Source organism: Brienomyrus brachyistius, chromosome 10 (assembly GCF_023856365.1).
Source record: "Brienomyrus brachyistius isolate T26 chromosome 10, BBRACH_0.4, whole genome shotgun sequence".
In the NCBI taxonomy this organism is placed as follows: Eukaryota; Metazoa; Chordata; class Actinopteri; order Osteoglossiformes; family Mormyridae; genus Brienomyrus; species Brienomyrus brachyistius.
This window is the reverse complement of record NC_064542.1, coordinates 10,158,055-10,176,808: the sequence shown is the minus strand read 5'-3', so window position 1 is coordinate 10,176,808 and position 18,754 is coordinate 10,158,055. Positions and strand designations below refer to the sequence as shown.

General features: G+C 47.8%; 1 protein-coding gene across 4 annotated transcripts in view; it reads right to left on the bottom strand.

Moving 5' to 3' along the window:
* Positions 1 to 18,754, bottom strand: part of macrod1 (mono-ADP ribosylhydrolase 1) — a 71,266-nt gene that overhangs the window by 10,615 nt on the left and 41,897 nt on the right. For 3 of the 4 annotated variants that reach the window (XM_049027857.1, XM_049027856.1, XM_049027860.1), the window contains exons 4-5: positions 15,938 to 15,967; positions 8,781 to 8,897 (exon numbers count right to left, since the gene is read on the bottom strand). In XM_049027857.1, the coding sequence (XP_048883814.1) occupies positions 8,781 to 8,897; positions 15,938 to 15,967 (147 nt within the window). The remainder of the gene's footprint in view (positions 1 to 8,780; positions 8,898 to 15,937; positions 15,968 to 18,754) is intronic. The other variant, XM_049027858.1, reaches the window with a different exon arrangement.

Genomic DNA, 18,754 nt, shown 5'->3' with positions numbered 1-18,754 from the left:
CTGCGGGGGAGCTGAGAGTCACAGTCAGCCAGCTACTCTGCAGTGGCAGACAGACTTAATAAGGCTGAAAAGGAATTAAGCCCTTAATTAACTGTCCTCATTACTCAGATCACAAAAATCAGCTTAATAAGTTAGTGCTGAAGCAGCACAGTGTATATATGTGGATGTAACACACAGGTGTGTATCAGTGTACAGAACAAGCAGATATGGATCTATCCTGCAGGGTATATGTGCTAACCTTTCACTGATCTCAGAGAGCTGAAGTAAATCCCCAAATTCAGAATGCCACGCCTGACGATTCATCCTCAAACAATATTCTGAAGCTGTAATGCCATAAAGCGATTAGCACCATAGCCTCAGGGCTCCAAGGCTGAGGGTTCGAATCCCTTCCCCAGTTCTGTGTGCAGTCTGCATGCCTTCCTAGTGTCTGCACAGGTTTCCTGCAGGTAGGCTGGTTCCCCCTTGCGATCCAAACCCATGCAGTTAGGCTACCTGGCTCTCAGCCCCAAGCATGTGACGGTGTGTGACAGTGTTACCAGGATGCCATTCTGGGGTGTGCAGTTGGTAGGGGGGCACCAAGGCCAAGCTTTGGTTCAGACCATGGTGTTTTTTTGTTTTGTTGTATTTTTTTTTTGGGGGGGGGGGGGGGGGTGAATAAGAAAAACTGAAGAATGTCTTAGATTAAGTTCACCCTAACTTCACATAAAATTACTACATAAACAAAACAATAAAAAAATTAAATACTATAGTAAAGCTTTCCGACACCACTGACGTGAATCCCGCTCTGCAATCTGCTATCCATCTTCGGCTAATGAAACTAGCTTAGCTTCATTAGCCATTTTATCACCCATCATGAGCCCAGCAGGCATGATCTCTGGACACATAGTAGGAGGACAATAAAGTAGGTGTGATGTGTAATAATTAAAAAATATACCGCTTGCCCTAACTTTAAACAGACTAATCGTTTCATGATTTGCATGTGCTGTAGTGTTAATTGTGAAATTAAATTAAATGAGTTTTGTAACATAAGTGACTGGGTGCTCAACTGTGACTCTTTGAGGCTCTTGAGGAGGATACTGCGGTTCCGTCTTCCTGTTGTTGTTGGGGGGGTGGGGATACATTTAGGTGGCCACGCCCCTGCCCACCTGTGCCGCGCCCCTCCTGTGTGACCGTGCCCGCCTCCCCAGCGCCTGACAAACGGACCCTAACGATACACCAAGCCCTGCTCTGTGATATACATTCACGGCTGCCCTCTTTATAGAGAGTCCCAGTGCTGGTGCACACAATAAATCGTGTCTATTCGCTGCGCTGCTCGTTTGCATGCGTGCCAAGACTCCCAGCTTTCTCCCGTGCGCAGAGACGCTCCCCGTTGCGTCCGTTGCCGAACGGGGCCAGGGATCACGGGCGGCAGGCTTCCAGGTGGCACCGGGAGGAGGGGAGAGGAGAGGCAGGGTGGAAAAAGTTCCTACCGCGATTCCATCGGGGGGGGAGGCGCAGAGGGGAGTTTTGGTAGTGTGGGTTTTAATTACTGTTAATTGGCCACTAAGGGAAGCTGAGCTCGTACGGCAGGGTAGACACTGATAGCGTCCCTGATTTCTCCCATTTTCACATCGCTAACGACCGCCGCTCTGTTTGTTTTTCGAGTGTCTCTCCAGTGGGCCCTGTGGGGGGCTGCCGATTGGTACACAGGAAAGCTTTGGGACCGAGCCAGTTAGTGCCCCCTCCCTCGGCCCAGGGTCCCTCAGGAGCCTGACAGGGGCCGGGCCCCCCTGGTGGCTACCGGGCTCCTCCCTCTGCCAGTCCTAGCCCCCCCATATCCTTTGCTCACTTCCTCACGATTGCACATTTTATTGCTAATTCACATCTGTCCTTTAAAGTCTAGGGAGCTGGGCAAACGGTGTTCCTTTCCACCTGACTCCCTTGGATTCACCTTTACAACATCCCAACAGTATTATAACTGCCACGCAGTCCCACTTTTTGACCTCTTCTACCACCGTGTCTATTTATAAGCAAGGGCCAGACTGCGGCGCACAGCTGGGCCAGCAGGAGCTCTCCTCGGCCTGTGAGGGAGCTGTGAGCACAGACGCCCGCTTTGCAGAGAGACCGGCCTGTCCTCCAACAGGCTGCGAGTGCACATGCCCAATCAGCAGACAGACCGCCCTGACTGCTGACCAGCTGTGAGCGGAGATACCCAATCAGCAGAGAAACCAGCCTGACTGCTGACCAGCCGCTAGCGCAGACGCCTAATCAGCACGCAGACTGCCCCGATTGCTGACCAGCTGCAAAGACGCCCAATCAGCAAACAGACCACCTCGACTGCTGACCAGCTGTAAGTGCAGACACTCATTCAGCAAACAGACCGCCATGACTGCTGACCAGCTGTAAGTGCAGATACCTATTCAGAAGACAGACCACCTCAACTACTGACAAGCTGCGAGCACAGAGGCCCATTCAGTAGACTGACCACCCGACTGCCGACTAGCTGCAAAAATAGACCCCCAGTCAGCAGACAGACCACCCGGAGTGCTAACCAGTCACAATAGCAGATGACCATTCAGCAGACAGACCACCCAATGTCTGAGCAGCTTCAAGTGCAGACGCCCATCTAGCAGACAGACCGGCCGAATGCTGAGCATCTGCCAGCGCAGACACCCAACCATTACATAGACTGCCCAGATTGCCAACCAGCTGCAAGCGCAGACATCCAATCAGCAAACAGATTGCCCTGCCTGCCGAACATTTGCAAGCACAGGTGTCCAATTAGCAGAGAGACTGTCCTGACTGCTGACTAGCTGCAAGCACAGACAGCTGATCAGCAGACAGACTGGCGGTCCAGAAGTGCACTGGCCCAGAGTTGGGTAATTCAGGTCCAGAGAGCAAAAGCCCAGACCGGGATTGTGTTTTAACTAACCCCTTGAGTACTCTGTGACAGTAACTCTTTATGCTCAACTGGTTGGTTGAAACAAGATCTTGGTCTGGACTTATACTCTCTGGACCTGAATTGCCCAACTTTGCACTGGCCACACCAAAGCTGGGCCGACAGCTCTGCACAGAGATCAGAGACCCATATCGATAGTGCTGATCGATTCATCACTGAGCCACCGGTGACTTAAAGAAGTACTTAGAGACGTCAGCGAGTCTGCTGATAAGACATGGTTGGACAGGCCTAGAAGGCTTTTAGACTCCTGATAATTCAATTTCCATGTGGATTCCATACAGTGTGCAGAGAAAAGTCAACGTGTTTTCAAATCCCAGATAAAAAGAACGAAGGTTTGCTTTCATAACCTGCCCCTTTAACTGAAAAGAGCCATCCCCTTTAAGAGCTCAGACATCCTATTTAATAGGACACCAGCTGTTATAACGGATCAAGATACTACTTTTAATAGAATGGTAAATACAATTCCTCAAGATCATATTTCAAAACATTCTCAGTAGCATATAACAATGCATTTTGCATCTGGATGTTTAAGCTGAATTGTCTCCCAGTCCACTTAGGTAACATTGTAATAACAGTACTTAACAGCTTGAGGAGGGATGCAGCTGTTGTACCTTTGAGCAGGGCACTTACCCAGAACTGTCAGTGAACATCCACTTATTCTCATTAGTGTAAGATGAAAGCTGTTTTCTCCGTGTGACCCATTGAGACAGTGGGTCAGGTTAAGCTCTGTGGTACTTCACACCAGCAGCCAAAGCTAGACAAGTCCTCCAACAGAGCCTTAACCATCATGAATTGTCAGGCCCAGCATCAGGGAGACTCACCAGCCCGAACCAGTAAATCTACTCATACTTTAATATGTCTACCAATTACCACACGACTTCCTTTATTACGACAAATAAAGTGTTACCCCTATATTACATTACAACAAATTCGCCCCTGGGATCAATAAAATATATCTTATCTTACAAGAGCCCCTATGTTTACAGGCGAGCTGTGAGTCAGCAGACAGCGAGAGTTTAACAGAGGGGAAAGGGCAGAGAGGGACAGGAAGCAATGCAGGGGCCGGGACACAGACGTCTGACCAGGACAGCCATCAATGTAATAACAGGGCGTGCAAAAATGCTTTCATGGGCATGAAAGAAATACGCAGAGTGGTCAGCTTCAGGCATTTATCACTGCCATGGGTACATATACAACAACTGCAAATACTACTATCCACACAGTGAAATAAGACACAGACGACTCAAACCATGTTCAAGCGTGAAACTACAATACCACTGTATTAGAAATGAATATTATGAAGTAATAATATATTTCAACATTTCCGAGTAAACGGTTCAAATACAATATATATATATGCAGTTAGAAAGTCACTTTATATATCTGCTGTGGGTCATTTCTTGAGTAAATGTCATGCTGCATTTCTGTAGTTAACTGGCAAAGTGTGAGGGAAGGCGATCCATGAAAACAGGGGTTATTACTCCCCATCATGTTCTTCAGGGCAGCGGTGGAGTCTTATATTTTTTTTAATCTCATGCCCAAATTCACAGGCTTTCATTCATAATTACTCGCCATTTAACTCCAGAGTGAAAATAGCTACCAATCACGCGGACTCACCTGTCTCAACAAACTACCAAACGACTGCAGTTATCACACATGCTAGCGAGCTAATTCACAAGGTTCTGCAAGTGAGACTCCAGCAAAATATGCAAAGAATATCTCTGTTTCATACTCTTAAAGCTTTTGACTAGGGGGCCAAAAGAAACTATGGCAAGTTCTTTAATGACCGGCGATACTAGTTGACCTTATTTGCCTCACGCTGAATGCAATCTGAATGCAGACCAAGGAGTAACAGTTAGAGCCCAACTAATTGGTTCAAGACTGTGAAAGAGATGAGAAGAGGCTGTATATTATCACACTGTTTATTTGAATATAGCATGTGAAATTCCAGGGTAGCTTAAACAGGGAGAAATATTAATCTCAGATACGCGGATGATGCTACTCTGACGGCTGAAAGTGAGGAGAAGCTGAAATGTCTGTTGCTGAAGGAGAAGGTTGGCATAAAAAAAAAGCTATGATTATGTCACCAGGCCCCAATTATTCTTTACAAATAGGCGGAGAAGAAGTGGAGGCAGTGACTGATTTCATTTCCCAGGGCTCAAAGATCTCTGCAGATGACGGCTGGAGCCATGAAATTAAGATGCCTGCTTTTTTGGGAGAAAAGCTACGGCAAATCTGGACAAGAAATGAAAGCGTGAAGACATCACACCGCCAACAATGGCCCGTACAGTCAAAGCTATAGTCTTCTCTGTAATAACATGTGCTGTGAGCACTGGACTATCAGTGAGGCTGAGAGCTGGAAAATCGACGCTTTTGAACTGCGGTCTTGGAGGAAATTGTCGAGAGTCCCTTGGACTGTACGAAGATAAAAATCAGTCAATACTCAAGGAAATGAAGCCCAGACTTTTCACTCAGAAGACTGATAGCAAAACTGAAACACAAATACTTTGGTCACATAATGTGAAGAGAGGATTCAGAGAATAATTCTCTGATGCTGGGAAAGATCAAAGGCAAACTGAGGTGGGGGGGGGGGGGGTGGCGAAAAGCAGAGACGGATTGACAGTATTACTGAAATAATGAAGGGGAGCTTGAAGAAGCAGCTAATGACTGGCAGGCCTGCTGGAGTCCATGAGGTCGCAGAGAGTCGGACGCAACAGAACGGATGGTCACATGCTACCTACATGTTCCCGAGCCGCACCCAATTGTGGAGATCCCCACGGTGCCGGACTCCGGCGTGTGGAAACGCGGAGCGTTCTTTGGCCCCTGCAGTAGGCCGAACGAGCGCAGTCAGAGCCGCCTTCGCCACCTGCTTCCACTGGCCTGCCTGTGCTCGCTGACCTGTGCTTTGCCAAGGTGTTCTTAAAACCTCTCAGCAGCCTGCCTTGTGTGTGAGAGTGTGTCAGCTCCCCGGCAGGCCCCATGTGTCCGCTTTTGAGCCGTCATATGGTTTACGTGATTATCTCATCAGCGTCATGTTGCCGACTCCCAACCCAACACAATGTGATGTCGGGGGCAGATTAGGGTTCGCGGCTATGGCCGTTACTGCACACCTACAGTCATGGCCATAACCACATTGGTTAAAAAGTAGAGATTGCCCTGTAGAGATAATAAAGGCCATTTTTGCAATACTTATTAATGTGTCACCATTTGAGGAAGGAGGTAGAATTCTACCTTTATTAGGGAAGCCAAGCTAGTACTGGGTAGAACCAATTTTGCCTCCAGAACTGCATTAAAGGTAGACAGGTTGTTCAGACTTGTTCTCCACACCCCTGTTACACTGAGAGGTTACTTTTGCCCTTCCTGTCAGCTTTAACGAGTCTGGCCATTCTCCTCTGACCTCTCTCATTACCAAGGTTTTTTCGGCCACAGAAATGCCAGTGAATGGATGCATTTCGTTCTGTGCCATTCTCAGTTACCTCTAGTCATGATAGCTTGTGAATATCACAGGAGGGTGGCTGTTTCTGAGATGCAGGGTGCAGCTCGCCTGGTACCAACAATTGTACCATGCCCAAAATCACTTAGATCATACGTCTTAGCTGTTAGAGTGCTCTGCCGTATACTAACCGAACCTGCCTGTCTTCTGCATATATTTAGATTCTCTGTATGGAGGAGCAGGCTGTGTGTATTAACAGGCTGGTGTATCTAATAGATTGGTGGCTGGGTGTATTTTTCAGAAATGTCACTCGTTGGAAGCTTGTGGCCCGTCTTCATTTGTAGGTGTATCGGGCCGCAGTGACATCATCGCCGGGTGCGTTCCATGCGGTCATTAAGCTCCTGCCTCAATGCCTCTCCCGCCTGGCCGCGCTCGGAGCCCATCTCTCTCCCTCCCTCCCTCTCTCCCTCCCTCTCTCTCTGTCTCTCTCTCTCTCCCACCGTGCATCTCGTACACTTAGCGCTGCCACAAGCTGTTTCCCAGCCATGCCGCTTCATTGCCCACCAGTGCCTGGCACACACACAGTCAGAACCAAGACAAGTTACACAAACAATTTTGTATTGCTTTCTTCCAATGGGGACTTCCTATTGACTCACGCTCTATTTTGCATATTTATTTATTTATTATTTATTTTTTATTTTACAAAGGCTTGGTGCCTCGAGTCGAAGAACAAAGGACCCACCTGTGCCAAGTACAGGGAAATAGGAGAAGAAAAGAACACTTTCAAGCATATGCTTTGGATTTGGAATTGAAATGTTTAATTCTGCAGCAGGTGACCTTAATTCATAGCATTTCACACAGCAAATGGTCCCAGAATCACCATGTTCTGCAAACCATTTATACAGCAGGTGTTAAGCTCGAGTGACTAGTGAAAATTACCGTGATAAATGGCAGTGCTCCTAAACTACAGCAATTTGCTTGCAATTTACTCACAATTTTTTGCACATTTCCTTGTTGGTAAAACAGCACAGTATTGCCCAGTGCTGAAAATCATGTTGGAATTTGTATCCTATACATTAGAGAGGTCTACAGACCACAGAAAACCTTCCCAGGCATCACTGGCCAGTTCTTCAACCCCAAGTACTGTATAATGGCATACTACTAATTAACAAGCTCTAATGAGCTTCAGCACACTAAGACTCCCATACTGCAATGTTGGGCAGGTGGAACACAAAAGAACAGGTCAAAACTCTCTTATCAGGTTTTATACAGTACATTAACCCTTTGCATGCCAGTTACCCCACAAACCCTTTCTGTACTACAGTAATAACAGAACACACTCCATCTATTTTTACATTTGGTTCCAATATCTCTCCATGGCAACACGGCACACTCACGTTAAGTTGCCGTACAATTAAAACCCGTCATTCCCGTTGTGAAGGCCCGCAAAGTCGTTCAGAGGGATGCCAGTCAATGGCCGCTACTTAAAGCCTTTCGATCTGTATGAACCTAGTAGGGTGAAGTTTTTAAAAGTGCTGGGCGTGGGCTGATACAGTAATGCATGCTCCTTCCAAGGGGAATGGGGGGAGGGGGGAGGCTATAAATTATAGTGGGGAATTACTACTAAGTGTGGGCATAAATTAAAGAGCGCTTGCATCTGTAAACACAGTCTGACTGCGTAATTACTGCACACTGCTGCTGGAGGGGTGGGGGCTCGTGTCAGCCAGAGACACTGCGTACCGGAGAGGACCACCAGGAGGGGTCACGGAAGGCCATCAAAGGGGCCCTAAATACGAAAAATAATGTATACATATGAAAAACATACATAGACATGGCAAATTCAACTCACCCCATGGCTCAGTCATTTTTTCCCTTTTTTTTATTAAGCCAAAGTGACTTACAGTACGGGGAACGGTAACAGTTTATGGATGCTCCCTGGGATTTGAACCCACAACCTTTGCTTTACTAGCGCAGTGCTCTACAATGCCCCACCCACTCCCCGGCACCATGTGCATCACGCTCACAACAAGACAGCTCACGGGAGTCCTGACAGCTCAGCACCAGGTCACCATTCCGAACCCACCTCGGGATGAAAAGTGTCCATGGAAATGATCGCCTGCACAGAATGTGTGATGGAACAATGAGGCACGGTCCGCCCGGGAACCCACAGTTCTGACTAGATCCACAGTTGAGATGGCGAACGGACAGACCCATAAGCAGTACCCTAACCCCTGAACCACCTCCAGCATCTACGCAGTCACGTGTACCAAAGCCCCACATCTCTATCCCTGCCTTCCTGTCAGAGATTTGGGGAACAAGAGGAGGTATGCCAGAGGTGCAATGGCCAAGGTCACCATGGGGGGTGCACCGTCTTGCTACCGATACCTACAGGGCTCCGGGTTTACTCACGCTTGGCGGGCAGTCCATACGCTCCTGTGATTTTGGCCAGGCCAGTCTCACACCCCCCCAGGGTGGCACACTCCTTCTTCAAGAGGGGCCCTGCCCCACGGTGGATGGACCCGTCCACTGTGAGGAGGGGGGAGAGGGAAGAGATATGTCAGGAGAGCAGCAGGCCCAGGAGCTGTACCACCTGCCAGTCCCCAGTGGGGTCATTATCAGCCCCGTGTCTGGGTGTCTTCAGTCTCCCTTTTTAAGAGCCCTCACACGGCTAAATGAACTCAATTCACATCATTATTACTGCACTGCAGAGCTGAAGTACTGGGGAGACGGAACAGTGCCACAACTTGGGGCCACAAGGACAGGAGGACAAAATCAGTGTCGTAACACACACACACACACACACACACACACACACACACACACACACACACACACACACACACAAGACATTTGGTCCCCATAATGTAATATATACATGACACCCCCCCCGCACACAGAATCATTGACTAGAAATGTGAGGATTTTACTGCAGTGGAATACCAATAATCCGTTTATTAACAGTAACTGGTTACCTACTGCCTCTAATAAACACCGTCAATTTAAGAAGTTGCTGACTTGTTGGGAATGTCAGAACTGATCTGTTGTTATGGCTGCAGCTGTCCTCCTCAGAAACAGCTTTCAGTTTGTTCACTTTGCTGCTTCTCCACACCCTCTGTGTCCCTGACTGTTTAGGTCAGACTCTATGTCCAGAGGCAGTATGGCAGGGGACTCGAACTGGCAACCTTTCATTCACAGGAAGACATCTTTAAGCACTGTGCCGTGGGCCACTGCGGGCCTCGCAGGGATCCCCAGCGAGGTAACACTGCACTCCGAGGTCTATCGCTTACGGTCAGAGCGAAACCTCACCTCACACTTCCATCGTCCCTGCAGGCTGCGTTTTCATCACCGTGACACCCAGCAGCCTTGCTTACAGCCTCACTGGCCCCGCCGCCACATCAGCAAAATGACGGACAACCACCCCATCCAACCGCAGGGCAGTTTCATGAACAATCCAGATCATGTACTTGGAATGGTAGGGGGGTGGATACAGAAAATTGGACAATATGACAGCAAACAAAGCAGCTATTAAGTGTCATGAGGAGGTGAATATATGGGTAAGGAGAGGAATCAAGGAGAGAAGAAAACAGACAAGCAGAATAATAATAACAGAACCTTATAGGGAGACAGATAAACAAGTTTCCTTTGATCAGAAAGAAATTGTTACTGAAATATTTCCCGTCAATGCGAAGTGTGCTGTGTGTCTAAGATGAACCTTCACGTAGCTTCTCCACAGTCTTCAGCACTGTACAGCCCTACAGAAAAACCGTCAGTGCCTTTTCTACCTGATGTAAATCATTTCTTCTTCTATACTGTGAGATCACTGGGTGGTTAAATAAAAGCTTATGCGTGTGCTTTTATTGCAGATGATGTTCGAGAGCTGGTAGAGGTAGTGTTATTGAAGCAGCAAACAGAGAGATGTTATGACAGAGGATTAAAGATGGATGGAGAGGAAGAGGTGAAGAGGAGGAGCCTGAAACACTGGGGTGATTGTGCACAGCTCAGTTAATAGAGCTCAGTGAGTCAGAGTGTTTGTGCGAGGGAGAGAGTCAGTCTGTGTGTGTGGGGGCGGGGGGGGGGGGGGGGGGGGGGCGCACTGGCCTTGGGGATCAGCAGCCTTCCTGTGTCACTGGCCGCACCTCCCTTTTATAGAGGCAGACAGGGAGAGTGAGCTCGTTAGCAGGTGCTAATTGGCTCCATGCTAACGAAGCAGGGAGCTACAACATGTCGCCAACAGTCCTTGCGTACACACACACAGACAGAGCCACGGACCACGGCCAAGATTTTCTGCAGCAGAAGGTTTAGCCCTAGCTACAGCTGATCCCTGCACAGATTTCACAGGGAAATGGCAGCCAAATGTAGGGAAAATAAAGGCCCAACCCTAAATCAGCCTCTTTCCAGACAGTGCAATTCCACCTGAACTCTCTGCAGCGCAAGCTCAGAAAACCGGGGTGCCGAGGGACCCCGACACGAGCTGACATGGCAAGCGAGTCACTGGAAAACACAAACATCCTCGGCAGGGAAGGCGGCTTAAGTGAGTGCACTACTGCGGCGCGCCGAGGGATTAACCGACACATGACTTCTAACCGAACAGGCACGCCGAGATTAACCAGTCACAAAGAAACAGCAGGACACTTCACACAGACACAGAAGTGAGCACGATAGCGAGGTTACACGACATGGTCGAGCATAAGCGGCTCGCACGTCTGCTGGCGGGCTGGGGGCCATGGCCTTTGGACCTCGAGTGTCAGCACTGTCCAATGAGAGACTGACTGACGGCTCATCTGCTAAGTGGGCAGCACACCTTCCCCGGAAAGTGACGGCTGGCGGCCTGACAGAAACCCCGCCTACCTTTACCCTGATTGGTGGGTCCCATTCACAAGGGCTTTCTGGCAATACGCACCGGCACGTGCCCACCAGCGACCGGCCATCGGTCAGGGGCATCGGGCTGGTGGCCGCGCATCCGTCACGCGGACCTCCGAATCCCTTGCTGGAAGTGTGGCTGACTCATTTCCGTCCTTTTGGGGGCGCTTGGGGGCAGCCTGCATCCTGTCTGCTCAAGGCCGGCGCCGGGCGGATGCCTGAACTCCGGCCCTCGCCAGCCGATTCACTCTCATGGCCTTCCTCCCCTGCCCCATGGAAGCCTACCATTCTGAATACACTAATTTGTGTTCTGTTCTGCCCTCAATTAAGCACGGGTGCTTCAGGAAGCCCTATCCTTACAGGCAGCTCATACAGTATTTATACTGCTTACGAACGATGATTCTCAAAAAAATCAATAGGAAATTTGAAGTGTCTGTCTATAAATGTGAATTTCTCTCTCTGAATGGCTTCTCCGTGTCTCTTTTCACTGGACACAGTTATATAACTTGCGCTAGGGATGCTGTGCCCATCAGTCCAGCATCACCTCCAAAACAGGGTCAAAATCACAGCCGCCGGGCAGTGGGGCTTCACATAAAACAGGCAGCAGGGTGTGCGGCAGTGACACCGTCACATCACTGGAAGTCCTACCTCGCCTGCAAGAGAGCCACGGGCAGGAATCACTAACACTTTGAAACAGAGCAAGTAAAGTTCACTGTGAGCGACTGGAATGGCAGCAGAAAGGCCCACCTACTCAGACAGCCTCTGTTTCATTAATTCCGACAAAAGTCTAAGGTCAACAAAGAAAGTGTTTAAAGCTATTCTGAGTATAATGTGCACATTTGCTCAGAAAAGAACACAATGCAAAACTAGAATATATGCAAATTAACAGTAACGCAATAAAATAAATTGTTTTAAAAAAAAAAATTACTGATATCTTGTTGGATGGCTAGATCAACACCGCTTCAGTTCCCAAACCTCTCCTCTGGGGCACCTCAGCCATTTCACTTTCACCACCAGCTTACTTAATTAACTTAATTAGTTAAATAACTTGATGAGGTATTGATTAGCCAAACATGTTATGCTGGTGGCTGGGCTGAATCAAAACATGCATGGATATATTGTATGGTTCCTGCAAATACTGAGGTGACTTTAGAAGAGGATTTGAAATGGCTGAGCTGACACACTTTGACAAATGTAAAGTTATAGTTTTACACCAAGTTGAAGATCCATCCATCCATCCATCCATCCATCCATCCATCCATCCATCTATCCATCCATCCATCTCCTATACAAATGTAATTTTCTTTGACTGCCTTAGACTCTTCTGCAGTACAATAAATTAGGAAAATATCCCAGAGCCTATATTGTTATTTTTCTCACTGGAAACCAACTCACAGGAATGTCCAGGTGCAACCATGGCAGCAGAAGGTGAGCGATCAGGTCCACTGAGGCGTGGGGGGGCCGGGGGGGGGGGGGCTCTGATGTGAAAGGGCTACATGCTTTCCCCACCCCTGCCCCCTCCCTTGCCTCTCCTTCTCACCCCACCCCACACCAAAGCCGTTTATCTCGATCATCTGCTGATTCTCTGCCACCTGAAATCGCAAGCATGCTTTCCGTCACCCTCCCTCGGCTGCCTAAACGGCCTCCGCTCCCCTATAAGTCCCAGACTAATTAGCACCCAGGTTCTTGTCTCGCTCCTTAACGAACCCAGTGAGGAGTTAAGCGGGAGGTGCAGAGCGAGAGCGTGAGAGAAGGAGGAGGAAGTGTGCTGTGAAAAGAAACAGGAGAAAGAAACTGACTGAAGGACAGACAACAGACCAGAGGTGTGGGAAGGGGGGGAGCGGCTTGGGGCAATCAGCTGAATTTCAGGGGTGTTTTACTAGAGTTTGTGTTAAATTTTATTCTACTCTGGTTGAATTAATGTGGAGAGGAAAGGGGTCAGATAGAGGGGGGAGAAAAACTGAAAGAAGTAGAGAAAGAGAGAGAGAGGGAAACAAGAGGGACTATACAGACAGCGAGGAGGGAGAGGGAGAGAGAGAGAGAGAGAGAGAGAGAGAGAGAGGGCAAAGGCACCATCAGGGCAGAGGGCCGGGAGGCTGGCAGGGGGAGGAGAGGGGCGGATCTGATGAGTAGGAATTTGCACTGCAGATTTATCACTGATATTGATTAGCACGCGGGCAGGCACTTAACACCCCCCACCAAGCACTGAGTCAACACTGAGAAATTACTGTTTATTTACACAGCACTCCACACCCATAAATTACACACACGGGCCCTGCTAGGGACACACACACACACACACACACACACACACACACACACACACACATAGACACACACACTCATACTCCCTGGCACAGCGAAAGCCACAGACAGCGGCATGGTGACACGGTGAGACACACACACACACACACACACACACACACACACACACACACACACACACACACACACACACACACACACACACACACACGGACCGTCTGTCTGACACCCATCATCAAACTAACTAATGCAGCTGCACCCTGTGATGTTTTTTAATCACAGAACTTTTAGTAGAATTAAGTGTCAACTTATACCACCAAGGCTTTTATGAAATACATAAAAATTAAAATGGCAAAAGGAACGGGAAGTTTCATTACCCCTCACTGCTGGCTAGGGGTCCAGCTCGGACCAGGAAGTGACGACACACTGTGGACGTGCTGTAGCTTTCAGGAGTCTGACCTGCAGTTACCCAGCAGGCCTATAGAAGGCGTGATTTGGGGCAGCCCGCTTACATATCGTCTGCCCGTCTAATGTACAGTGCTCAATGAAAGTCTAGGGACGCTTGCTTAATTCAGCAATAATATAGCAAATTTATTGGTTTTATAACAAAAATCATTATTCTTTTGTTTATAAAAAAATATACATCACTTTGGAAACAATCAGTAATTTTAAGAAAATTAGTATAATGAATAAGTAAATTATTCAAGTAGTAAAATATTTTAACCCAAATTATAGTTCTAAAAGAGCTGAGTTTAAAAGTTCATTGCCAAACAGTCTCATTAGGTGCTTTTTAATTAGTGACACCTTTGCAATAATATAAAACGCCAAAAATGTGTGTTTAGTATCCCTTTGGGGGCCAATGGCTACAATTGCAATTAATAGCAAAATGGCAAGAACAGAACTGAATGAGTCAATCAAAAAAAAAGAAATATGACACTTAATAAAAAGAAAAGATACACGAGGATATGTTAAACATTGCTTGTCAATGAATTTGTAACAAAACCAATAAATTTATAACATTGTTACAGAATTAAGCAAGTGTACCAAGGTGTCCACCCCCTTGTGGACATGTGTTTTACATTTTCAAATATATGTATAAAATTGTAACCAACATTTTAAAAATAAGTATGTGCCATTTAGAACTATGGTCCACCCTTGCTCAATTAATTTCCTCCTACACCTGTACCTCGATTTTTGGATATTTTTCACCCATTACATGGAAACTTGCAGTTACCCATCGAGTACTTGTGGGTACAGGAACCCGTGCAGGACACTGTCCCCTCTTCTGGCTGCAGTCACCATACTGTCCGACAGTGATGCCTAACAAACTCTGTCCTTGTCTGTCTAGTTAATCCTGCGGTGTGGGCTGGTTAGACTGTCCTTAATTTACCTGATACCTCTAAATCCAGCAAAGCTCAAGCTACAGCTTGGCACGGCTCAGGATGTTCCGATAAGGGACATTACATCAGTTGCATCTCTGCTCAGGGACCATTTGCTTCAGAGCCTGGTTCTTGTAATTGGGCCATAAATAAATATATTTATATGCATCAGAATAATTACACTTTTTTTTCATTTTGTATATGTTAATACTGATTTGTTCAAGGTGACAGAAGTGTTGTAAAATGATTTTAGGTGTAAATGAACAGGGTTATAGCTGAAACATATGTGCACACACACGCACACACACACACACACACACACAGATCCTCGTGGCGGCAGCGTGATGCCTCTGAAAGCACAGAAAGCCCCAACCTTCCCATCTCCGCAAAGCCGTTATGCCTCTTGGTGGTTTAATTGTCAGACGTCTGACGCTGACCTCTATAAAAGCTTGTCCATAATTTTGATTAATGAATATGAGAAATTATCCCTTTTTTATTATTACTTACATGGCATTATAGGCGGCAAGGCCATTATATATAAACTCGCATGACATAATAAACTGAAATGATAGAAAAATAATGTTGAAGTAGCAGAAAAAAAATGACTCTTCAATAGTAAATATTAACATTAAAGCTACTTCAGTTAGACATAATAACCTTAAGTGGCGAATGGAATTCAAGAAGGCTACTAACATTTGATCATTTCAGTTCCTCCTATTATTTATTCTGTCACACACAGCCTGGACATTAAGTCACTTTGTGAGGGTGTGTGTAGTGCTCGGCTTCCTTGTCACTGTACTTCCGTTTGTGTCAGGTCAGCGTGACCCCCGGCAGTCCAGCCCAGAACAGGGACCCCGTTCCCCGTTCTATCCCTCACTGCCAAGCCGCCCATGCCATATGGTTCTGTTCTCTGGCCCAACCGGAAACACCTATAACATTGTATTATACGTAATGCAGATCTCGGTTTCTGTTGAACCCACACCCTGCTTCAGCAGTGCGTCTCACAAATGCAGACATGCACAGAAATAGCAGATGCAGAGTACGAGTAAAACGTGGTCTTACCTCCTCCTCCTCCTAGCAAGGTCTTGTTAGCTGAAACGAAAAATGCAAAAAAAAAAAATATGCAGAATTACTCGGACAGCAGGGGAATCTTCTATGTACGAAATGCTTAAAGCGTCTTGAGACTAATTCTGTGAAATGGATCTCAGTGAGCCTTTCTGAACTGACACTCAGACCAACTTAAGCTGGCCCGCTGACTGCTTGCACCCGGAGTGTGTGCTGCTGGGTGTCGGTGACCACGGCCTGCTCGCGGCAGGCAGCCAGGACAGCCCTACGGAGAGCCGGCACCACTGCTGCGACACCCTGGTGTGGTGCAGGACCCAAGCCAACATTCAGGGAGGGAGAGGGGCTGTGTGGGGGCAGCCTCATACACAGGGAGAGACATACACATATACTCACAGAGAAAAACACAGAGACACACAGGGAGAAACACAGACAGACAGGGAGACACACAGAGAGAAACACAGACAGACAACACAGAGAGAAACTCACACAAATTCACTGAGCAACAGATAAGCGGACACATACAAACACACAAACACAGGGAAACATACAAAACAGAAAAACACAAAGAAAGACAAACAAACACAGACAGACACAGAAAAACACAGAGAAAAACATACAGAGACACACAAACAGAAAAAGAGAAACACACAGACACATGCTGAGAATTACAATCTCACACGCATAGAGAAAGACACAGACATCTGGAGACAAAACTCACATGTGCTAACTGACACACGCAGGGCTTGGTATTCCACATAATACATGGCATCCGGCTGGGTGACGACCAGCAGTTACAGCGGCCGCCGTGACATCACACGTGCACAGAATTACTGCAGTGTGAAATTAATAATACTTTTTATTTAGCCGTACAGTCAACAATAAAATAAGTAAAAGGATGAGCAGCATCGCAGTAAATCAGCTAGCGACACAGGCGGCCGAGCACAGAGACAAGGGCCGGGCAGTGCTGTGCTGAGGCCGAACGTGCAGCTGCTGCACGCGCACACACACACACACACACACACACACACACGCACACACACATGCACACGCACATACACACACACACACACACACGCACACACACATACACACACACACACACACACGCACACGCACATACACACATACACACACACACACACGCACACACACACACACACACACACACACACACGCACACACACACACACACACACACACACACACGCGCACAAGCACACGCACACAGGATTGTAAATATATCTTTGTGGGGACTCCCATGACCCCTACCCAGGCCTAACCTTAACCATAAGTAACCAGACAAAATATGATATTTTTGGCATTTTTAGATTTTTGATTGCATTCACAGACCTTTGTGGGGACTTGAAAAATGGTTCCCACAATGTCATAATTACTAGTAACTAATCCACACACACACATGTGCCCGACACGGACCCTGCAACCGCACTCGCCCAAACCGGCAGCGGGCACGGGAGCCACGTAACCATGGAGACCGTAAAGCTTAAAGCCTCGTTACTGAAATGTAGTTAATTGCGCGTCGCGCGAGAGGCAGAAGATCGCTCGGCCTGTTCTCTGCCGGCATGCCCGTCTCCCCCGACAGTATACGGGAAGACGTGGGGGAGGGGTGCAGTGAGCAGGGGCAACAGCAGGGCGCTGAGGGGGAGAGAGGGCAGTAAGTTGCCGATACCCCAGGCAGGGGATGGCGCCATCTGTCTCACCCCGCCTGGCTTTCCACAAGGGACACAAGGCAGGGGAGGCGGAGGGGGTTAGGTACTGTCGTTAGGGCCGACCCATAATGCCGAGCGTGGGGCAGAGAGGGCAGCGGAGCGGGAAACTGATGTGGTGCTGATGAGGGACGGGGTATTAAATATTCACTGATTCAATTACTTGAATTATGAATCAAACTATATTTAGCTGCACTTATCAACAAAATATTCACATTTTACAGCAGTTTGGAATCAGTCAATCTAAGAGGCATCATAGAGTATACTGTAAATAAATCTTTATATTGCAGTGCGGGACACTTTCTATTATGCAGTATATATTTACCATTTCTGTTTGAGTAAATTAATAAAAAAAAAAAACACTGGCTTGACTCCGGCGCCCATGAGCTGTGCAGATTGGCAGCACGCGGCTCATCTGCTTCACTGCCGTTCGGATCTGTCCTCATCTCAGACAACTCAGTGAACAACAAGGCCAGTCGATTTGGTCTCATTAAAGTCACTACGGTGCCCTGAGTTGGGATCGGCACCGGGGTCTCGCTCGTGCTGGGGACGCGGCTCTGACACACGCAGGACATGCGTCGCGTAGTGAAGGCGCTTACTGCCCCGTGCTTCTCGAGACGGGCCTCAGGCTCACCCTGTACCAGATCAGAATTACAGATCACGGATGAAAGGATCCACGTTTGCGATTTACAACCGCCGAGACCAAGCGGGGAACATTTAACAAGCAGGAGGCTGAAGTCAGGTTCCCTCCAGCTTCTGGCAGGGCACAGCACTACGGTACAATAAAGGCTGACCAACGTGTACCTGGTAGGCTGAGAGAGATAGCAAGTCTATGGAGACTCACTGGAAAAGCAGAGCAGAGCCAGGAAGGAAGAGCCAGCCCAGCCCAGACCAGCCCCCAGAGAGCTGAACACACATGTGGCACGCTGTGCTTCAGACAAACAGATGAGACGTACCAATATGCACATTGCAAAATACAGTGCAGACATCTGACCAAAATCTGCGTATTCAACAGCCTTATTTTCATTCCTACAAAGGGGCAGCCAAAGATTTATAACAGGACAGCTTAAGAAAGGATGTCCGTGTTAGA